The sequence below is a fragment of the Neoarius graeffei genome, chromosome 1 (assembly GCF_027579695.1).
Source record: "Neoarius graeffei isolate fNeoGra1 chromosome 1, fNeoGra1.pri, whole genome shotgun sequence".
Taxonomy (NCBI): domain Eukaryota; kingdom Metazoa; phylum Chordata; class Actinopteri; order Siluriformes; family Ariidae; genus Neoarius; species Neoarius graeffei.
The window spans coordinates 87,230,438-87,254,861 of record NC_083569.1 but is presented as its reverse complement, the minus strand read 5'-3'; the positions used below and the strand labels follow the sequence as shown (position 1 = coordinate 87,254,861).

Genomic DNA, 24,424 nt, shown 5'->3' with positions numbered 1-24,424 from the left:
CAAACACAAATCTTTCTTCATTCCATGAAGAATGCAAGTATTCAGGTTAAAAATATACCAAGCCTCCCTTTTTATAGGAAGCGATTCTCACGGTCTCCACCTGAGTGCTTTGGCGTCAGGGTCTGCAACATTAAAGTGTCTTGCAACTGATGACTTCATTTTTTTCTGATTGCACATTTATGTTCACAAATTCTGGTTTTTATTTGCTGTTTTGTTTTGCCCACATAAAATAGCCCACAAGAGCATGTCAATAAATACACAACATACATAAACAAGTGATTCTGCCTTTTACTTTATATGTTCTATCTGTTTTTGGATGTGTAAAGAATTTTTCTGTGAGCATGTCACATACTACACAATTAATACACTTAAAATTACCATATGGAATCTTAAAGGGAAATGATAAAGGAGTTAATGCAGGAAGATATGATCGTGCCAATTGATCTCTCAAGTTGGGTGCTCTTTTATAGCAAGCGCACGGGAGATCTTGAAAAGCATGGCCAATGTTTGGATCACTACTTAAAATGTGCCAACGGTGATGGACAATATTTTTTAGTGTATTTGATATCTGCTCATAGGTGGGCACGAAGGTGACTGGAGTGTTAGTTTTGAGTGTGTGTGTGTGTGTGTGTGATATCAGTCATTAAATCAGAGCATTGAATAGCATGCACCTGCTCCAGGCAACCCTGCAATAAGGTTGGGGCATACCCCCTATCAAGAAATCTTTGGCATAACTCTCCTGCTTGCCTCTGAAACGCTTCTTCACTATTGCAGATACGATGTACCCTTAAAAGCTGGCTATAAGGCAAGCTGTATTTAAGTGAAGGTGGATGGAAGCTTTGATAATCTAAATAAGCGTTACGATCAGTTTTTTTCCTATAGATCTTTGTGTGCAAGGAGTTATCCAACTTTTTCATTAGAACATCCAAGTATGGCATAACCTTGTCATCACAATTCAATGTGAATTTAATAGAAGGCAATCGGGTATTCACATAATTACTGAAAGTGACCAGTTCTTCCTTTGAACCTAGCCATATAAAAAATGTATCATCTATGTACCTATACCACAACTTTCGATGTTGCTTGAAAGGATTATTAGAGTAAATAAAACCGTGCTCAAATTTACCCATAAAAACGTTGACATAATTCTGTGCCATAGGCGACCCCATTGCGGTACCCTGGGTCTGCAGGAAAAATTTATTCTGAAACATGAAATAATTCTTTGTTAAAACCTGATGGGCTAATGACATCAGAAACTCAATGTGTAGCACTGAGTTTATCCGTAGTGTGACGCTCTGCTTATTGTTGGTAGCTCCGCCTACCTGGTTAACCTATCTCCCTGTCCAACTAGGTGATCTAGCGCAGGTGCGCGTCTATAATTGGACAGGGTATAAAAAGACCAGTGATCCATTCTGGCGGGGCCTCCCCTTCCTCCTTTGGCCGATTCTGCGTTAGTTTGAACACCCCTAGACATTCTTTGCAACACATACACACAACTGATCTTGCATACGTTACTTTATTCTTTTATTTAATAAATATTCTAAACGTTTTTTCGTCTGTGTGTGGTTTCCTTTTATGTTACATTGCCCTTGAGCCAGGTGATCATAACAGTAGGTAATGTTCTAAGCCCGCAGTGGGCGGGATATTGGTGTACAAACTAGTCACATCCATAGTACATAACACATCCGATGCATTCACTTCTCCAATATGCAACAATTTATTCAGAAAATACATTGTATCTTTCAGAAAAGAGGGCAAATTATACACCAATTACTTAATGTGATGGTTGACAAATTGAGAGAGTTTCAGTCACAGATTCATTACCAGACGCAATTGGACTACCGAGTGGATTATCCATCCTCTTATGGATTTTTGGAAGAGTATAAATTACTGGTCTTAAGGGGTTGGTTTGCAATAAGTATCTATACTCCTTGTCATCAATAATTGAATCAGATAATGCTCTTTTTAATATAGATTTTATCTCATCACTAAATTTCATAGTAGGATCAACATGTAGACGCATATAAGCGCTTTTGTCACCAAATTGTCTCTCTTTCTTGTACATAAACAGACTTGTCTTGTATAACAATTGAACCCCCAATGTCCACAGGTTTTTATCACAATATCACTGTCAAAGATTCATGCATTCAAAGCCTCCTTTTCAGAGGTTGAAAGGTTGGGTCTAATTGCATAATCCCCACTCTTCAGACAGGTAAAAGTGTCTTGCTCCACCAACTAGCAGAATGTCTCTACTGAAGAATTATTAATGTTGTGCATCAGTTTCTTGTTGGATATATCGTCTTTCAGTCCCTTTTGAATAAAATGCCTTAAGGCGAATAGATTAAAAAAAACCCTGAACATTTCTATTTTTGTAATGAAGGGGTCATTCCCTTTAACAGGGACAAAAGAGAGGCCTTTGGACAATACAGAAAGCTGATCTTCACTTAACTGTTTAGATGAGATATTGATGACGCTGGATCGGTCCTTTATCTCCGGCCTTTTGTGCTTTTTCCCCCTCCGCATCTTGTGGTTCCACGTTGTGTTGCTAGGGCAGGCTTTGGAGAAGGTACATGATTGGATCGTAAAAAACGAGCAGTCATGAATGAATCAGTGTCGGTGCTCAGGTCTCCAGACAAGGTGCTGCTTACAGCTTTCCGCTGCCTTTGTCCCAACCTACCAGCAAAGCCTTGTGTTTCTTGAAGCTAAGGGTACACATTATTTCGGTAATCCATCGTTTTTATCTGGTACCATACTTGTCCATTTTCTTGCACTGCATCTCAGCCTTGTATGTATTTATCTGCACATCACACTTCTCCAACAGCTCTTTAAGCTGCACTGAGGAGAATTTACTCTTAAATTGTGCCTCAAGGTCGGCAATCTCTTGTCGAATCATGGCCAGTCTCTTATTTTGGTTGTCAATAACCAGCAACATCAGGTCAAGGGAACACTTGTTGAGTATATCACACCACCTCTTGTGAAACTCGGGGTCATCTTGGCCCAATGTGGGTTCCTTCATGATGCGTAATCCTCTCGGTATGCGTTTATTCTGCCAATAATGGGAGAGTACGCTTCCGTGTAGCAGCATTCTTGTCTCTTTCTTGCAAAGATTTTCCAGCAGATCATACTGCATCTCCCAAGTATCAGTCGGCATTTCCAGAATCCTGCTTGGTGTAGGCAAAAGTGCTGGCTCTCATGTCTGAGGCACTCCGCTTCCTCGTAAGACATGATTGGAGGAGCTCTGCTCAATTAGTCACCAAAGTGCATAAGAGTAGGAGCAGGCTTCACTCAATATGTTTTTATTAATTCTGAGAGTGCTGGCCTAACATATAGTCAGTTCAAAAGAAAGGGAAAGAGGCCACACTATGCATACAGATATTTATTCGCACAGACATGTTTTGGCATGTGCCTTCCTCAGTGTACTCATACATCGGTGTTACCATAAATCTTAAATACACACACCTATAATCAACCAATGACAATACAATAAAGTTAAATACAATAATTGGCAATATCAATGCAGTAGTTAAAACGGTCCATTGGTCTTAAAACCACATGGAGGTAATGTGCCTAGTAAAAGATTGATGGCACAATCATAAGGCCAATGCGGTGGTAGCCCGCAGGCTTTCCCCTTGCTAAAGACCTCTCCCAGGTCCAGGTAACACTTGGGAACATTTTCGATGGAATCAGGCTGTGGAATCTTAAGAGGTGGAACAGAGACTGAGTTGGGGACGTGAAAGACAGTTCTGAAAATAGGTGGGTGACCAGTGGAGAATTTCCTTGTTCTGCCATGAGATTAGTGGATCATAAAGCTATAACCAGGGGTAATCAAGAATGATGTCATGATTGACAGTGGTGGTCACATAGAGGGAAATGAATCAGAGTGGAGTGCTCCCATCTGAATGTGAATGGGAGCGGTGATGAGACCATCACCTATTGGTCCTCCATTGATGGTCCTGATGCTGAGTGGACTCTGCAGAGGGGTTGTGGGCAGGTTGAACTTCTGGACGATTGTGCCGTTGACGAAATTCCCTTCTGCCCCCGAGTCGACAAAAGCAGACAATGTGTGTGGAGGATACCAATTTTAACAACACAGGTACTTTAAATAACTGTGCATTAAATCTTCTCACTGGACTCACCGCATGAGCTGGGCTTTCACCTGGGCTGGTGCAAAATGGACGGATGGGACACTGGTTGATATGATGCTCTGAACTCCCCCAGTAGAAGCAGAGACCCTCTTTCCTCCTCCTTTCATGTTCAGAACGTTTCAGACAGGTGTGAGAAACCTCCATAGGTGTGGCATGCTCAGTGGGCTGGACTGGTTTGGAATTCTCCTTGAGCGAGGGCCAGTTGGTCAATAAATGATCCACCCATATTGCTAGGTCAATGATGGAGTCCAGTGTTAGTTGCTCATCTCTACACGCCAGTTCACTGAGAATTTCCAGACAAAGACCTTGGCAAAACACCACTTTTAGAGCCAGGTCATTCCATCCACTGGCTGCTGCTAGAGTTCTGAAGTCCAGGGCATATTCAGCGACTCCTCTTGAACCCTGCGAGATGGTGAGCAGACTCTCGCCAACTTCAATTCCCTCGGGTTCGTGATCAAACACTCTCTTTTAAACAACTTGAGGAAACATTCATATGAAGTTGTGTGCTCACCTCCATTCTTTCATATGGTGCTCAACCACTGTAGCGCTTTGCCAGTGAGAAATGAAAGAAATTTAGTGATTTTGTATTCATTAGAGATGTTAGGCATGGTAGAGAAGTACATGGAGCACTGAAGTAAGAATCCCTTGCGAGCAAGAGCATTCCTGGCATATTTCTTTGGAATGGGGAGCTGTAGTGCAGGACTAGGAGAAGCCTCAGGATGCATTAGGAGGGCCTGCGACATCACAGCTGCAAGCTGCACCATCCAGGTGTTGAGGTCTACAAGGCAAGTTTATTTATATAGCACATTTCATACACAGTGGCAGTTCAATGTGCTTTACAGAAGTAAAAGCAGAACAGTAAACAATAGAAAATAAAATTACATAAAATAATTGGGGAAGAAAAATAAGAATTAAACAATAGTAGAAATTAAATTAATAAAATGAAATAAAGTTAATCAGCCTCGAGATTAATTATGGGTTTAACTCATAAAGCGCGCTCTTCCCGTGGCTCTTCCACAAGGATCACCAAAAATCGTCCCGCAGACAAAATCTACGAGGATAAAGCGCGCTCTTCCCGTGGCTCTTCCACGAGGATCACCAAAAATCGTCCCACAGACACAATCTATGAGGATCACCAAATAAAATCGTCCCGCAGACAAAATCTACGAGGATCACAGTAACACAGAATTAAAGTAAAATCATTAAAATCCAAGATTAAAAAGAAATTAAAATAAAGTAAAATCATTAAAATCAAAATTAAAAGAAATTATGTTAAAGGAAATTAATTACTTGGGTAAAAATTTAATCAAGTGAAAGCATCTGAAAACAGCTTTGTCTTGAGCCTGGATTTAAAACTAACAACAGTAGGAGCATTTTTGATATCATCTGGAAGTTGGTTCCAAAGCTTAGCAGCATAGTAACTAAAGGCTGCTTCACCACACTTCGTTTTGACAGCTGGTATTACTAGCAAGTTTTTCTTTTGTGATCTTAGAGACCTAGTTGGTGCATATAATTGAAACATATCCAGTAGGTAGCTGGGTCCCATCCCATTTAATGTTTTAAATAGAAGTAGTGCTTTAAAGTCAATTCTATAGCTCACTGGAAGCCAGTGCAGAGACCTTTAGGATTGGAGTGGTATGAACTACCCTTTTTGTTCTTGTAAGAACCCTTGCTGCTGCATTTTGGATTAGTTGAAGCTCTTTGATGGTCTTTTTTGGAAGACCTGTGAAAAGGCTATTGCAGTAATCAACCCTACTGGAGATGAAAGCATGAATACGTTTTTCTAGATCATGTTTTGACATGAGACTCCTGAGTTTAGAAATGTTTTTTAGGTGATAGAATGCAGACTTTTTTACCACTTTCATATGACTGTTGAAGTTAAGTTCACTGTCAATAAGGACACCAAGGTTTTTGACAGTATCCTTTGCTTTAAGCCCCTTAGTTTCAAGAACAGTGGCAATCCTAAGCCTTTCCTCCTTTTTGCCAAATATAATTGCTTCAGTTTTATCTGCGTTCAGCTGAAGAAAATTGTGAGACATCCATTTGTTAATTTGGTCAATGCATCTATGAAGAGACTCAAGAGGGGCATAGTCATTAGGTGACATAGCTAAGTAAAGCTGAGTGTCATCTGCATAGCTATGGAAGTTTATTGAGTTATTCTTAATAATTTGTCCAAGTGGGAGCATATAAAGATTGAATAGTAATGGTCCCAGGATTGAGCCCTGGGGAACCCCACAGTTCAAGGACACGGGTGATGAACTGTGGCCTCCAATGGCCACATAAAAAAATCTTTGTTGTAGGTAAGATTTTAACCAGTTGATTACTATACCAGTAAATCCAACCCAATGCTCCAGTTGATGTAACAGTATGGAATGATCTACCGTGTCAAATGCAACACTTAAGTCTAAAAGCACCAAGACTGATGTTTTACCAGCATCAGAATTAAGACGTAGGTCATTCATGACTTTAGTAAGAGCTGTTTCAGTGCTATGATTAGCACGAAAACCTGACTGAAACTTATCAAAACATCCGTTTAATGTCAGGAAGGCAGTTAATTGATTAAAAACAATTTTTTCAATTATTTTACCAACGAATGGCAAATTGGATATGGGCCTGTAGTTGTTGAGTACTGAGACATCCAGGTTATTCTTTTTCAGTAGGGGTTTTACAACCGCTTTTTTTCAGAGATGAGGGAAACATGCCAGTTCGTAAGGAGGTGTTGATAATCTGAAGTACCTCGTCTGATATTAGGTGAAGAACAGATTTGAAAAAGACTGTAGGTAAAATGTCCAGTTCAGATGTGGAGGAGCTGAGACTTTGTACTGTTTTTCTCAGAGTCTCAACATCAATTAAACTAAATGTTGACATTGTATTACGACCCCCTCTCTCGTTATCCAATGGTTCCAGATTTTGAAGTGTTTGCACCTGTGTGGCTATATTCATACGTATTTTATCAATCTTTCCTTTGAAAAAAGATGCAAAGTCATTGCATGTATTAACTGAGAGAAATTCAGAAGGCATTTGTTTTGATGGGTTTGTTAGCTTTTCAACTGTAGAAAATAGCACATGGGCATTGTTGATATTCCTATTAATAATGTCAGCAAAAAAAGACTGTCTTGCTTTAGAAATTTCTAAGTTGTATTTACATAACATCCCTTTGTAGATTTGATAATGAATCTGGAGTTTAGATTTACGCCATTTTCTTTCAGACTTTCTACATTCCCTCTTTAACATTTTAACTGTTGGATTTAGTTTCCAGGGTGCTTTTCCTTTGTCTATGACTCTTTTGGTTTTAAAAGGAGCAATAGCATCCATAATATGATTCATTCTTGAATTAAAAATTTCCATTAGATCATCTGCACAATCTGAAGATTGACATGGGAGTTCTGAGAGTGCCTGCTCAAAAAGAGCTGCTGTGCCATTGGTAATTACCCTCTTTTTTACAGTCACAGACTTGTTTTGAAAGTGAGGGGAAATGGAAACATCAAAGAAAACACAGAAATGATCAGATATACCCAGGTCCATGACACTAGTAGATACATTAAGACCCTTAGTGATGACAAGGTCGAGGGTGTGGCCATGGGAGTGTGTTGGCCCTTGTACATGTTAGGTTGAAGGCATCAATCAGTGTAAGAAATTCATTTGCATATGTGTTATCTGAATTATCAACATGGAAATTAAAATCCCCAGAAATAATAAGATTGTCAAACTCTAAACAAATATTTGACAACAGTTCCCCAAACTCCTCTCGGAACAGTGGTGCAGAAAGTCTTGGTGGTCTGTAAATAGTCAACACTAATATGTTAGAAGAACATTTTAGGATTGCACTTAGGTATTCAAAAGATGTAATATCACCAAGAGTTGTCTGTTTGTACTGAAAACATGCCTTGTATATATTTGCTATTCCTCCTCCCCGTTTATTGGCTCTTCCAACACTCATGAAATCAAAGAGTGGGGGAGTTGCTTCAATAAAAGTAATAGAGCTACTTGACTGTTCAAGCCAAGTTTCAGTAAGAAGCATAAAATCCAGTTTGTGTGTACTGATGAAGTCATTAATTAAAAAAGGCTTATTAAGTGATCTCACATTCTGAAGAGCTAGTTTTACAGTGAATGTGGGGCTAATTTCCACAGAAGCGTTCTGTGGTTGTTTTGGAACTGGAAGGAGATTTGACGAGTTTACCCCATTGATAGGATGAATAAGAACACCTCTCCTTCGTGTTAGCACAGGAATAGAAAAGTACATCGTGGGTCCCAGCTTATTTTCAAAACTACCATCTGGACCCAGATTATATCAGTTCGTTCCAACATGAAGGTCTTCACTGCTGCTGGTGAACTGTAGCTGTGCACATGGTCCTTGAGTCTTACCTGTAATCACAGGGGGAGGTGGTGCCCTCTGTTTCTTGGGTGCTGTGGCAGTTGGATATATCATTAGAGATTTTGGGGTACACAAGGCCTGACCATGAGACAGCTCTGTGTATGGTACTTGATTTGAGTGTCCTCTTGGGCTTGCCAAAGACACTCTGCTTAAAGACAATAGTCTCTCCATTTTCTCAGGAAAACGCAGTCTGGGGGGTGAAGGAGATACAGAGGGGCTTGGGGTTACATCCACTGCTGTTGTTGGTGATTGCCTATTGCCAGTCTCAGGAGGTTGTGGTGATGCTTGTTTATCTGATTGTCTTTCTGATAGTTCTGCCAGCTTACCCGTTAGCTCAGATATCATGTTGCTAGCCTTGGAAAGTGACGGGGATGTGTGTGGTGATAGCTCCACCCTCTGATCATTTTCCTGAACTGTATTGGGGGCAGATGAGTCAGCGTGATCCTCTGTAGTTGCTGGGGGCTTAGTTGCCTTCGTTGGTGACAAGGAGTTTTGCTTGAATCCATCAGAGTGAGCGTTAGTCCCGCTTCTTTCTGCCTGCAGATTCACTGCTTGAGTTTGAACATCAACAGTGTGTTTCTGTACTGTTTTTGAGCCTTTGTTGATGTCCCTGGGAGGTTCAGTTTGTACCCAAACAGAGTTCGTATCAGTGTTGTTAGCTCCTTTCAGTGCAGCTACAGAGCGCTTATCAGAGAGTGTACCCAAGGTCGGCATGGAATGGTGGACAGAGTGTTGATAATGGTCTGCCAAGACTTTGGCACCAGTCCAGCTGAGTTCTGTGCTATTTGGGCTGAAAAAGGCTTTGCGTTTCCAGAAAAGGTTAAAGTTGTCAATAAAATTAATGCCAGAGGAAAAACATGTCTTTGCAAGCCAGGTGTTGAGACTGAGCAGTCGAGAAAACCCGTAATTGCCGATCACGGATCCTGGTAATGGACCACTGATTAAAAAAAAAGGCATTCCAAGTCCGCTTAGGGCAGAAAAAAGGTCTTTGAAAGATTTCCTCACAGTGAGCTGTTCCCTGAAAACATCATTTGCTCCAACATGCACAATAATGCGTTTAATTGATTTGTAGTTTGACAGCATTTTTGAAATGTTGTCTGTAGTCTCTGAGATGGAAGCGTAAGAAAAACAGCACACAACCATGGACTCTCCTCCAATATTTTCCACAGTGAAATCACCCACAACAAGGGTTGTAGGATTAACAAGTGTTGGCAGCTGCTTTCTACCTCTACTGTGAGCTTTATTTTTGTTATTCAAATTCTGCCACTTTCTAGGAACTACTGGTTCCATGTCTGTAAGGCACTGAAATCTGTTCTGGAGTGTAATGGGCTGTGCATATCTGTAGTTTTCAGCCCGGTGGTATTCATAGACTGTAGGTTTGACGGCATCAGACCGCAATGGAGTTGAAGTTAATGCCCTTTTGTTTTTGGGTCTAGCACCTTGTCTTTTCCAGCAATCAGTACTCACATTTTGCTTTGTGAAGTCAACCGATTCATCCAAGTTCCCATCATTCAGATGCTGAACATTCCCTGCATTCCCTTTAGCGGTATCGGCTGCTGGACTCCCTTCAATCCTTAATAGACGGGCATTAATCATAGATTCCAGGCTAGAAATTCTTTTTTCAAGCTCAGTCCATTTGTTACTAGAGTTCCTTGGTTTCCCCATTTTGCTATAATCCAGTCTTCTGTGTCAGTTGCTTTGTCTAACTTCTAGGTTATCTTGTTGAATGTAAGTAAAAAGAAAGCAAATAAGAAAAAATAGAGAAATGGTGAAAAAAGCAGAAAAGAGAAGTTCAAGCAGGAGCAAAGCAAAAAGCATCCTACTCGCTTGAGTAGGAGGAGCGAGCATCTGTTGATCTCCTAAAAGACGTCCCTGAGCATTCAGTTGCAGTTTGCTTTGCCTCCTCTGCTGCATCCATGGTAGGCGAAGTATCCTGTCAGAGTGCAGGCATTTATGGATGTATGTGCAGGGGAGGGCTGTGAGCACGCCCGGATCACCGCACAGGCTTCATATGGCTTCAGTCTAGGGGCCCCCATGCCCCACGCCTCGCAGGGGGGCCCCCAATTGGTCAAAAGAAAAAAAAAAACTTCATATTCATTGGCTCAAAATGAATATTTAAATAAACGGACGCTGATTGGGTGAGGCAAATCCGCCTTCCATATATAAACATTAGACGTCACGCACGACGTCACTCCACAGTTGAACAGTGAACATGTGTGACAGAAAATACGAGAGCGGTGCTCAAAAGCGCAAGGCGCAATGGCAAAAAGCCCAACGTTACAAAGCTCTATTGAGCAATATACCAAAACGAACAGCGTTTTTTAAACCTAATGAAACCCAACTGGCAAGTGCAAGTCATCATGACACTAGCGTAGCAAACGTTATGTTAGCTGCAGCTGCAGCCAGTAGTACTATTAGCTCTGGTGAGGGTGAAGGACCATCCCTTTCAGACCCCATCCCATTTGTGGATGAATGTGCCACTGCCACTAGTTTCACAAACACACACACACACTCACTCCGATGACATTGACATGCAAGCATCAACATCAAACATTTCACATCTAGATCCACCCTCTGTTTCTGGGACCGCAAGCTCATGCAATGTTAGCTTCTCTGACCAGGCGGCTGCCTGTGACGTGTCTCTGGGATATTCTAGCCATGTCGATGCTAACTTAAATTCGGATCCAGGGTTTTGGGGCGAAATAGATGAACCTACTAGGAAATGCTGGATAAAAATGGGACCTGATAAGTGCCGTAACAAAGACACTGATAATGCAGCATCCGAAAGGATCCACAAGCAGCAGAAGAGGTATTTTTCGAAGTCTTTATTCATGAGGAAACTTGGCAATGGCGAACTTGTGCAGAGAGAGTGGCTCCTCTACTCTCCTTCAAAGGGTACAATCTTCTGTTTTGCATGCAAATTATTTGGTTCAAACTGTCCGTTGACGTGTGGGTACAGTGATTGGAAAAATGCATACTTGCGCTTGTCTGAGCACGAAGGATCAAAGTGCCACAGAGATGCGATGATGGTTTACCTTAAACAATGTGCTAATGTTGGATGCATTGACCATGAGCTGAGAAGCCAGTTTGATAGTGAGTGTGCATACTGGAGAGAGGTTTTGAGGAGAGTGGTTGTGGTGGTCAGACATCTAGCGGAGCGAGGGCTGCCTTTCAGGGGGAATAGTGAAATCTTTGGCAGATTGGATAATGGCAACTTTATGGGAACGCTGGAAGTAATAAGCGAATTCGACCCCTTTCTGAAAATGCATATTGAGAAATATGGCAATGCTGGCAAGGGAGTACCCTCTTACCTTTCGTCAACAACGTGTCTGGAGTTTATCAAACTGATGGGAGAGAGGGTTCTTACAGAAATTATCAGCCAGATAAAAAACTTTAAAATGTAGAAAATAGACAGTTCTTTACAGGTAGATGAGATAAGATGGTGGTGGCCGGGGGGGCGCTACAGCAACTTGTAGCCTCGGGGCCCCTGGCCATGTTAATCCGGCCCTGGCTGTGAGCAAGCTTGAAATGAAGCCAAATCGCAAAACGAGAAGCATGGACAAAAGGCAGGCAATGGTTGGTCGATCGGCAGACAGGGCAATACAGATGAGACGAGTGACGTAAACAGAGAGGGATAGCGAGGGTCAGAAATACTACAGTCAGGCAGAACTAGAAAGGCTTATTATGGACTGGAAAACACAGAACGATACTTCACACTGAAGGTGTGTGAGGGAGAGGCTTAAGTAGTGTGGCTGATGAGTTGTGAATGAATGACAGCTGATTTCAATAAGCTGGTGACAGAGGGCGCTGTGCTCTTTGGGTTTTGCCTTTTTCATGGCTGCCCACTGCTCTGGGTATGTGTGTGCACTGTGTGTTCACTGCTTTAGATGGGTTAAATGCAGAGAGGAAATTTCACAAGTGTGTGATGAATAAAGTTGTTAAAAAAAAAAAAATGAGCACGTGCTTGTGACCAGTAAAAATCGACGACACATAATGACCACATGAGCGCCAAACTTTTGACCAATCACAATGCATCTTAATCGGCCTGGAGTGGTGATGTAATCATCAAATCAAATCAAGTTTATTTGTATAGCGCTTTTAACAATAAACATTGTCGCAAAGCAGCTTTACAGAATTTGAACGACTTAAAACATGAGCTAATTTTATCCCTAATCTATCCCCAATGAGCAAGCCTGTGGCGACGGTGGCAAGGAAAAACTCCCTCAGACGACATGAGGAAGAAACCTCGAGAGGAACCAGACTCAAAAGGGAACCCATCCTCATTTGGGCAACAACAGACAGCCTGACTATAATATTAACAGTTTTAACAGGTATAACCCTCAACTGTCCTCATGGGGCCGTCCTTCACAGGAGCGGTGTGATAAAACTCCGACCAGACACAGGGCGGCACCAGGATGGATCAAGCAGGTCCGAGGGGCAGAAGAGGCCAGCATCTCAATCCCAGGATCAACATGTAACTCAGAGGGACAGATTGGGGGGGGGGAAGAGAGAAAGAAAACACAGGTTGTTAGGTATGCCCTAAAAATGACAAGTATTAAATCTGTGTGGTAGGCTCGCAGAGACGAGAGTCTTTACATCAGGCATAACACACAACAATGGCATGTTAATATGGTAAAATATATCATGACCTGCTCTGGCTGGATGCTTGATTGGGTGATGGGAGCACATTCCTCAGCAATGATGAGATGCAGATGGGACCCTTAGGGCTGGCCAAGACAATTCAGTTACATTTCACCGGGTCTGGGACATGCGACAGAATGTCTGACGGACGATTCCCTGCAGGCTACGATAGCCAGTCGAGGTCTCCACCCTCTCCACCAAAAGATTTCCTGTTGACTCCATGTAACTCAGAGGGACAGATTTGGGGTGGGGGGAGGGAAAGAAAACACAGGTTGTTAGGTATGCCCAATGTCACCTGAATAAGTAGGAGCAGTATACATATTGCACCGAGTACAAGCAGGGACTCCGGCAACTAACTATGACAGCATAACTAAAAGGAGAGAGCCAGAAGGTAACACAGGCATGAGGGAGCCCCGGGACATAAAGCAGCAGCCACTACACCGTCAACAAACTCGAGTGAGCAAGCGAGTGGGGACTGACAGCATCCATACATCCCAGTTTACCAAAACACTCTGTCTGAGGACCCTCCAGATCTACTCCTTTACCTCATAAACACCATTAACAAAAGGCTTGACTAAACAGATATGTTTTCAGCCTAGACTTAAATGCTGAGACTGTGTCTGATTCCCGAACATTACTTGGAAGCCTGTTCCATAACAGTGGGGCTTTGTAAGAAAAGGCTCTGCCCCCTGATGTAGCCTTCACTATACGAGGTACCAGCAGATAGCCTGCACCTTTTGATCTAAGTAGGCGTGGTGGGTCATAGAGGAGCAGAAGTTCACTCAGGTACTGTGGTGCGAGACCATTTAGTGCTTTAAAGGTCAATAGTAGTATTTTATAGTCAATACGAAATTTGATTGGGAGCCAATGCAGTGTGGATAAGACAGGCGTGATGTCATATTTTCTAGTTCTAGTAAGGACTCTTGCTGCTGCATTTTGAATTAACTGGAGCTTGTTTATGCACTTATTGGAACATCCAGACAGTAAGGCATTACAATAATCCAACCTGGAGGTAACGAAAGCATGGACTAGTTTTTCTGCATCATGCAATGACATTAAATTTATTATCTTTGCAATATTTCTGAGATGAAAGAAAGCTATCTGGGTGATGTTATCAATGTGAGTTTCGAATGAAAGACTGGGGCCAATAATCACTCCGAGGTCTTTTACTGCTGCACGTGAAGAAACAGAAAGGCCATCCAGAGTTACTGTGTAATCAGAAAACTTACTTCTAGCTGTATGTGGTCCTAGTACAAGTACTTCAGTCTTGTCAGAGTTAAGCAGAAGGAAATTAATAAGCATCCAGTGTCTAATGTTCTTAACACATTCCTCAATTCTATTAAGCCGGTGTCTCTCATCAGGTTTTGCAGAGACATACAACTGTGTGTCATCAGCATAACAGTGGAAACTAATACAATGTTTACGAATAATATTGCCCAGAGGTTACATATATAGAGAAAAAAGCAGTGGACCCAAGACAGAACCTTGTGGAACACCAAACTTTACCTCGGTACGTCTAGAAATATCACCATTTATATCAACATTCTGATAATGATCAGTTAGATAAGACCTGAGCCAGGAGAGGGCCATTCCCTTAACTCCCACAACATTTTCTAGTCTATCCAGAAGAATGGAATCAGACGCCAACAGTAGGTCGTTTACTACTTTAACCAGTGCTGTCTCTGTGCTATGATGAGGTCTAAATCCTGACTGATACATTTCATGGATGTTATTCCTATGTAAATATGAGCATAACTGCTGTGCCACAGCTTTTTCAAGGATCTTGGAGATAAAGGGGAGGTTTGATATTGGCCGATAATTGGACAGCTGACAGGGATCAAGGTCAGGTTTTTTAATCAGGAGTTTGATAACTGCTAGTTTAAAGGATTTGGGTACATAGCCAATCATAAGAGAAGAATTTATTATTTTTAGAAGCGGTTCAATTACTCCAGGCATTATCTGTTTGAATAGATGTGTCGGTAAGGGATCTAGTACGCAAGTTGAGGCTTTTGATGTAGAGATTAATGAAAGTAATTCAGTTTCTTTTAGGGGAGTAAAACATTCTAACTGATGAGCTGATACAGTTATATTGTTAACTACAAGGTCACTTTCATTGTCTAACCTTAAATTAGTAGTTTGAATTTTTTGTCGGATATTCTCAATTTTGTCATTAAAAAAATTCATGAAGTCGTTGCTACTACATACTGCAGGTGTGCATGTGTCTATAGTGGACTTATTCCTGGTTAATTTTGCTACAGTATTAAATAGGAATCTAGGATTATTTTGTTATCTTCTATTAGGGAGGAGAAATATGTTGATCTCGCAGCACTAAGAGCTTTTCTATACTTCAGGAAGCTCTCCTTCCAAGCTAATTTGAACACTACCAATTTTGTTTGACGCCATTTACGTTCCAATTTTCGAGTGGTCTGTTTTAATGTGCGAGTGTCATCATTATACCAGGGTGCTAATTTTTTGTCTCTGACCATTTTCCTTTTTAGAGGAGCTACATTATCTAAAGTATGGCGGAATGTTGACTCTAAGCATTCAGTTGCCTGATCAAGTTCTGCAGGGGCTGACAGTGACCCAATCAAAGTTGACAGCTCTGGGAGATCATTTATAAAGCTCTGTGCAGTAGTTGACGTGAAAGTACGTTTAATACAGTAGCGTGGTGAGGTGCATATATTATTACTCAGACATATTTTGAATGAGATGAGACAATGATCTGAGATAACTTCAGACTGTGGAAGTATGACTATATTGTCTACGTTTAATCTGAATGTTAGTATTAGATCGAGGATGTGACCACCATTATGGGTCGGTCCTATGACATTCTGCTTAATCCCGACTGAATCTAAGATGGACACAAACGCTGTTTTTAAAGGGTCTTCTGGGTTATTGAAGTGAATATTAAAATCTCCGACAACTAAAGCTTTGTCTAAGGAAATAACCAGATCTGAGATAAAATCTGCAAATTCAGAAAGAAACTCAGAATATGGCCCCGGGGGCCTGTAAATAATAAGCAATGGAATTAACTGGGTAGACTTATTTTTAGAGGCTACATACATTATATGAGTATGAAGAACTTCAAATGTATTAAATTTATAACCAGGTTTGTGTGTTACACCTAGATAATCGTTATAAATAACCGCGACGCCTCCTCCTCTGCCAGTTAGACGAGGCTGGTGTATAGAACTGTATCCAGGAGGACTCGCTTCATTTAATGCTATATATTCATTTGGCTTAATCCATGTTTCTGTTAAACACAGTACATTAAACTCCTGATCAGTAATGAGTTCATTAACCATTAGCGCTTTAGATGTAAGAGATCTAATATTTAATAGCCCCACCTTTAGATCAAAGGTGCTGGCAGCAGCTGTACAGTCAGTATGATCTAATTTTATATTGATTAGGTTACTGGAACAAACTCTTGGAAAATTTCTACCTTTTTGTTGAGCTCGGAGAACAGACACAGTCTCGATGTAGTGGGCCCTGAGTGACGACTTTGTGCAGCTAGCAGACAGTCGGTTTAGCCTGTTCGTCTGCTCCCTGGCCTTGCCTCTGGATTGTCAGAAATTAACTAGGCCTGTTCTGAGACTATGACCTATGCTGCAGGAAATGAGAGCAGCACCTTCCCGAGTGGGATGGATACCGTCCCGCCCTAACAGGCCAGCAGTGCCCTCAAAATTAGCCCAATTATCTATAAAGCCCACACTGTTTTCAGAGCACCACCTGGACAGCCAGCAGTTCAGCGACCATAACCTGCTGTAAGCTACATCGCCACGCCACATTGGGATGAGGCCAGAGCATACTACAGCATCAGACATTGCCTTCGCTAATTTAAACACCTCTACAAAGTTACTCTTAGTAACCTCAGACTGACGAAGGCATATATCATTAGCTCCTGCATGGATAACTATCTTTGAGAACCTGTGCTTGCCTAGGACCCTAAGATTGCCTGCTATGTCCGGCGCCCTGGCTCCCAGTATACACCTGACTAAAGCTGCTGGTGCCCCTGAAGGCTGAGCTAATTTCACGTGCCGTATGATAGAGTCCCCTATAACCAGAGCTCTTTCAGGTTTCTCAGTGGGTGCATCACTAAGGAGAGCAAACCTGTTCGACACGTGACGCGGAGAGGAGTGGTGCTCCCGTGGGCGAGCCTCAGCGGTAGCTTTGGCTCTACGCTTATGCCGCTGAGCCGTCACCCATTCGCCCCGCTGTAAGGGCTCTAATGCCGGAGTTGGGGGATTGCTAACTCCACCTAGGGCGTCCAGACTTTCCCTAACAGAAACTACACTGTTCTCACGCTCACTAACCTGCTCTAAAGCCTGGACACAATCATCTCTGCGTGAACCAAACAATGGCGCAGACTAAACTGGGGATTTATTTATTCATTTATTTTTTGAGCGCGTTTCTTCAAACACTGAAGATGATTTAAGGGCCGAAACAGGCGCAGGGAATACACACCGGACAGGGGTCGGTTAAATACAATATAAAATGAGGTCCGACCGAATAGCGGAGCTTCCATTCAAATGAAAACAAACATGCAGCAGATGATGCACTTTGATGTGTTTCAATTTCAATTTTATCACGAGAAGATAAATTTCTCCAAACTCACATGTTCAATATTATTCTTTTTATTACTATAAACTCCAGTGTGACTTAGGGATTTATAGCAAAATGTTTTGAAAACAAAAGAAACACTGAGTGGATCCACACAGTGATTCATGAAAACACTGAGTGGATTCAGGTCAACTTGTCAGATCCCGAAGGATTTCAGTGATTTCAAAATCAACATCACTATTTAGAATTAAATTCCTCCAACTCATCATTTCTATTTATTCATTTCCCCTGTTTTCTTTCTCTTTCAGCTTGTGGCTTTTCTTGTGAAAGATTTCTTCGCCTTTCTCTCACTCTTTCACCGCTTCTTTCCTTTTCTTCCTCTGGCAAAACTCTTTCTCTTCCCGGGTTTCACTCCATCTTTCTCTCCTTGGTGAGCTTGTTCTGGCCTCTGTGTATTAAAGTGTGTAAAGTGATGATGTTGCTGCGCTGTTTGAGTTGCTCTCGGTGGAAAAACCCGATAAATATGAAACTATCTGCAGACAAAAAGAAGTTATGTAGGTGGGCTCGCGCGTCCAGTTCCTTCTAGTTTTGCTTCCGGCCAAAATCAAACAGCCACTCAGAATCGCGAGGGACGGATAAGGCTGGGATCCCTGCGTGTCCATGAAAAACCAACTCGATGGTTTCCATAGTTTCTTCAGTCTGGAGCTCCGCTATAAATGCAGTAAAACGGAACTGCCCAGCTATGCAGTTCATATCTCCAGTGTCTTATAAAAGTATTCATCCCCCATTGGTGTTTGTCTTGTTTTGTTGCATTACAAGCTGAAATTAAAATTGATTTTATTTATTTATTTATTGGGGGGTGGGGGGGAGATAGCACCATATGATTTACACAACATGCCTACCACTTTAAAAGTGCAAATTGTTGTTTTATTGTGACTCAAACAATAATTAAGATGGGGGAAAAAAAACACCCAGAAATCTGGAGTGTGCATAGGTATTCACCCCTTTTCATATGAAACCCCTAAATAAGAGCTGGTCCAACTAATTCACTTCATAAGTCACATAATTAGCTGATTAAGATTCACCTGTGTGCAATCAAAGTGTCACATGACGTCTGTATAAATCAACCTGTTCTGGAACAACCCTGACTCTGCAATGCTATTAAGCAAGCACCATGAAAACCAAGGAGCCTCCAAACAGGTCAGAGGCAAACTTGTGGAGAAGTATAGATCAGGGTTGGGTCATAAAAAATATCCCAAACTTTGAATATCCCAGGGAGCACCATTAAATCCATTATAGCAAAATGGAAAGAATATGGCACCACTACAAACCTGACAAGAGAAGGCCCCGCCCACCAAAACTCACAGACCGGGCAAGGAGGGCATTAATCAGAGACGCAACAAAGACTCCAAAGATAACACTGAAGGAGCTGCAAAGATCCACAGTGGAGATGGGAGTATCTGTCTATAGGACCACTTTAAGCCGTACATGCCACAGAGTGGGGCTTTATGGAAGAGTAGCCAGAAAAAAGTAATTGCTTAAGAAAAAATGTTTGGAGTTTGCTCAACAGCATGTGGCAGACTCCCTAAACACATGGAAGAAGATTCTCTGGTCAAATGAGACTAAAACTGATCTTTTTAGCCATCATGGGAAATGGCATGTGTGGTGCAAACCCAGCACCCTGAGAACACCAATCCTACAGTGAAGCATGGTGGTGGCAGCATCATGCTGTGGGGATGTTTTTCATCTGCAGGGACAGAAAAGATGATCAGGACTGAAGGAAAGATGGATGGCACTAAATATGGGGCAATTCTGGAGGATAACCTGTTTGAGTTGGCCAGAGGTTTGAGACTGGGATGAAGGTTCACTTGCCAGCAGGACAATGACCCTTGGCTTAAAGGGAAACATTTCAATGTCTTGGAATGGCTGAGTCAAAGCCCAGACCTCAATCCACCTGAGAATCCGTGGCATAACTTGAAGATTGCTGTACACCAACGAAGCCCATCTAACTTGAAGGAGTTGGAGCAGTTTTGCCTTGAGGAATGGGCAAAAATCCCAGTGGCTAGATGTGCTAAGCTAATAGAGACATACCTCAAGAGACTTGTAGCTGTAATTGCAGCAAAAGGTGGCTCTACAAAGTATTGACTTTGCATACTCCAGATTTCTGGTTTTTCATCTTAATTATTGTTTGTGCCATAATAAAACAGCAATTTTCACCTTTAAAGTGGTAGACATGATGTGTAAATCAAATGGTGCTGACCCTCCAAAAATCTATTTTAATTCCAGCTTGTAATGCGACAAAACAGGACAAACACCAAGGGGGATGAATACTTTTGTAAGACACTGTATGTCTACTTTCTGGATGAGGGGATTAGTGAGATGAGACACTCTTCCTGCACCTTTTAGGGTGAAACTATTTATGGACCATTTATATAAAAACCATTGAAGGTGCTCTTGCACATCTGAGATCAAAGTGAGGTCTATTACATTTATCAGTTTTGCATCAAAATACCAGTTTCATTTGTTTTTCTGTCTGACTTGACATGAATGTTTTGATGTTCTGTCTTTTGACAATACTTTTAATAAAGACAATAATGAGAAGCAAGACAGGTTTGGACAGAAGTTATGTTTATCTTTATGTTGACAGGTAGGGACTTGTATAAGGAATGACTCTAACAGCAGGATCAGTTCTATCTGAGCTGCTGTATGATGCAGACTACGTGACTTATTTTGTAAGATTCTTCAGCTCAAGTACAGATGCATGAAGATACATGTTCTCATGTGACATCAGTGCGTTATATTCTTAAAGTCACTGTAAAACATTACACCCTTCATTTTTTAAAAATTGTGCATTCCCCTCTGATACGAGTTCTACCTGGTCACCAAACTCAGGAAGTTTCTGTTAAGTTTAGAGTAACATTAATACATAATATGCTGAAGAGAACATTTATTTATTTATCTTTATCTAGCACTGTTCGACACCCAAGAAAAATAAGAATAATATTGTGGGAAGAGAGAGGTTTTCAGCTGAGATGTAGAACGCAAGAGTTGTGAGCATGTAGTGAGATGTGTACAGTGATATTCACTCCTCAGACCTCACAAAGCACTTAAATGCAACTTAAATTGTTTGCTGAAAGCATTGCATATCTCAGTTGTGTTATTCGGTCCCTGACAGTAAGCCCATTTACCTTCTGTGATTTTCTTCTTGAGTGAGGAGCAGTAAGTCCAGCACCCTGTCTGACAGTTTGAATTAATCACAATATCGCACTCTGAAATGTAACTTTTGGAAATTGTAAAGGCACTCAATAAATCTAGGCGATGCTAGTTGAGCCAACATTAAATATGCAAATATGACACCATTAATTAATTAATAGTTTTCATTCCTTTAAAGTCCACAAAAACTGCACAGGGGGAGACAGTATCAGAAACATAGCTTTTCACAGAGACTGTATTTTCTATGGATAAACTGCACACAAACCCTATTTAATTTTAAATTCATTTATTAAAATTAAGCTGATTAATTTATAAAATTCATGACTGTGTGTAAGCAGATGAGTGCTTATCCTTTAAACAGGTTCCAGGTTCGAACCTGCCAGCTGACCAGGGTCCTTTCTATATGGAGTTTGTATGTTCTCCTCGTGCTTACATGGGTTTATTCCGGGTGCTCCGGTTTCCTCCTACAGTTCAAAGACAAGATTAGGTCAACTGGCTACTCTGAATTACACATAGGTGTGTGTGTGTGTGTGTGTGTGTGTGTGTGTGTGTGTGAATGTCTGTCTGTCTCTCTGTGTTAGCCCTGTGATAGTCTGTCCAGGGTGAACCCCACCTCTCACCAGAAGTCAGCTGGGATTGGCTCCAGCTCACCTGCAGCCCGCACTGGATAAGCAGGATATAAAATGGAAGTCACTGATACAAAACAACAAAAACACTTATAGCACATACGTTCATACAGATTAGCAGCATAATAATGGAAGCAGTTCAGGAGCATAACTGCTTTATTCAATGGCTTAATATCGCGATCACATCAAAGCATGAAACAGAAATAAACATGGAAAAAATGGAAAAAAACATTTTGTTAAACAACAAAAAAAAATGCTCATTTATTTAAAATGCTCAAAAGGAAGATGAAAATTTAAAGTGAAGAATGTTTTACATTTGGACCAGTAGTGTAATATAATTGTGATTGACCCCGGTGCAAATATTTTTTCAAGCCCCAACACAGGCATACAAACACTCTTACTAAATGGTTCAACCACTGAGAAAAATTTGACATGATGTACAAGTTATCTGAAATGACAGGGAGCAAGGTTATTAAATAAACAAATTAGCATTTGCCAGCAAGCCATCTTTCAATCAAATTAAAGTGGTGGGATGAAAGATGGACCAACTGGGTGCTTCTTGATTTTCACCATATTTTTCCTTTCTGTACAAACTGAGATGGGGTCGAAGTGAATGGGTTTTGGGAAGCATCGATAAATTGACTGACATGAGACACATGTAAACAATCACTCCGGACAGTAACACAGCTTTTTCAACAGGTTTTCTCAGCCACAGTAAGACCTTGTTCGACATTTTTTTTTTGTACTTATTTGTACAAGTAAGAAATAAAAAATATTTAAAGAGAGACCACTGCAATGTGCAACAAAGTTAGTGACCTCAGAGAGACAACCTGAATTCTTAGCATGCTTCTGTAGAAAAAGGGTGTGTTTAAGGGTGTATTCAGACCAGGATAGTTCACTTGCTTTGGTCCGAACCAAATGGTTTTTGTTTTTTTTCCATTTTGGTGCGGTTCGCTTTCACACTGTATATTTTAGTAAGCGGACCAAAATCTGTCAACAAAGCTACGCGCCCTGAGGTCGTTCAGCTATTGGTCAGAGACGACACGCGCACAAAGCGTTAAGTTCAAAAGTAGTCATGGAGGCTTTCCGTGCTGTTATTCTTTTAAATGTAATCAAAGCTATATGTTTTTTCCAGTTTTTACTGTTTTCACAATTGTGTGATTACTATGCTGTTGTACAAGTAATTTATCAACGACGACTTCAAAGGGCAAGGCGGCTACGGAGGATAGCGCTGATGAGCGCACATCATGTTGTGACAGTTCTGGCTCTTCACGCAAGACGGAGGAGGTATGTGTCGGGATATTCGCCTTATCCATCGTAATAGATGAATTTCTTTTTTGCGTCGCTAGTACCGCCACTTTTTGAAAGAACGTCCCTGATTTTAATGTAGGTCTGACGGAGTTTCTTCACTTTTAGCCGACATTGTTCTGGGGAGCGCGTGAACCCCTTCTCCTTCATTTTCTCACTGAATACAGCAAACACGTCGGCATTTTTGTGTGTTCTCTCCAAAAGCTCAGATATGTGCACATCTGCCCATATATCCACAAGGGTACGCGTTTCTTCCTCGGCCCACGTTTGCCCCCTACTCATTTTTTGTACTCTGTAGTCTAGCCTACCACTGGTCTGAATGACTGAACGACTGTTGTAAGGTTCCCTTGACAACCGAAACAGTGTTTGCACTTTGCGGTGGAGTGTCAAGACTCTGTTTCCCATAATGCTCGACAAACGACGGAAGCTCCCGAGGTACAAAAAAGCAAAACTGTCGGATTAGGTCCGGTCTGCTTTCACACCTCCAAAAGATCCGCACCAGGGTTCCTTTGGTCCGGACCGAGTCCGACCTTGCAGCTCGGTCTCGGTCCGCTTGTTTGGTCCGGACCAGAGTTCGGTGGTTTGTATTCAGACCAACCCAAAAGGTCCGGACCAAGGGAAATTTGGTTCGTTTGGTCCAGACCAAACAACGTAGGTGTGAATACGCCCTAAGAAACAGGTTACGGAAATGAAAGCACACCAAACTGAAGTGTGCACAGAGACAAAGAGGCTTTATCTTTTAGCGTCTTCTTATAAACCGTAAAAATGAGTGAGTATTTTGAGTTTTTGACAGAACTGATGTGTAAAATTGTTCACTGAGTGAAAGTTGTTCCTTGTAAATGTAAATGTTATTGATGGCTTGTGAAACAGACTGAAGTAATAATGATAAACTGTCTTTCATTCTGTTTTTGTGTGACTCTCCTGATTCTCTACAGCTTTATGGAATCTCAATCAGATATCTGTGTGTGTGTGTCTGTGTGTGTGTGTATGTGTGATAGCTATATACAGTGAATTCTAAGCTCATTTTACCCCTTCAGTGTTTATTTCCCTCAGAGTTGTGTATATTTGAGTTATACAAGCTGTTTTTGAGAAAACTGGTCTCTGGAATTGTAAAGGGTGTACAAACTTATGAAAACTCGTAACTGTTTTTATGTAAATGCAAGCAACTTCAATCCAATGGCTTCACTTAATCTGATTTAAAATAATTATGTGATTAATTATTTCACCTTTGTGGTGTGAGAGACTCCACTGAGATCAGCACAAAAAAGTCATGTCTCATGCCGACCTGCATGGCTCAAAATCTCCTACTGGAACTGCAGGATTTCCTGCACTGTGTTAAAACAAAGCATTAATTCCTGTGTTTTTATGCAATGGATGAGAAAACAATCTGTAAATATCTTTAAATACTATAAACATGCATTACCCCACTGTATATGATTAGCCGACATAGTGTGTTAATGCGTGAGATTTTCAGTTCTTTGCTCTGTGGCAGTTTAAAAGTTTTCCCTGATACCAGAACACTCGCTGTTACAGTCATCTACAGACTGAAATATTGC

General features: G+C 41.3%; 1 protein-coding gene across 4 annotated transcripts in view; it reads left to right on the top strand.

Moving 5' to 3' along the window:
- Window positions 1-24,424, top strand: part of LOC132866538 (butyrophilin subfamily 1 member A1-like) — a 164,491-nt gene that overhangs the window by 30,721 nt on the left and 109,346 nt on the right. The window contains exon 1 of one of the 4 annotated variants that reach the window (XM_060899546.1): window positions 23,619-23,637. The exons of the other annotated variants lie outside the window; for them this stretch is intronic. Coding sequence (XP_060755529.1) covers window positions 23,634-23,637 — 4 coding nt within the window. The 5' untranslated portion in view covers window positions 23,619-23,633. Of the gene's footprint in view, window positions 1-23,618; window positions 23,638-24,424 lie in introns of those variants that run through there. 4 annotated transcript variants of the gene reach the window in all.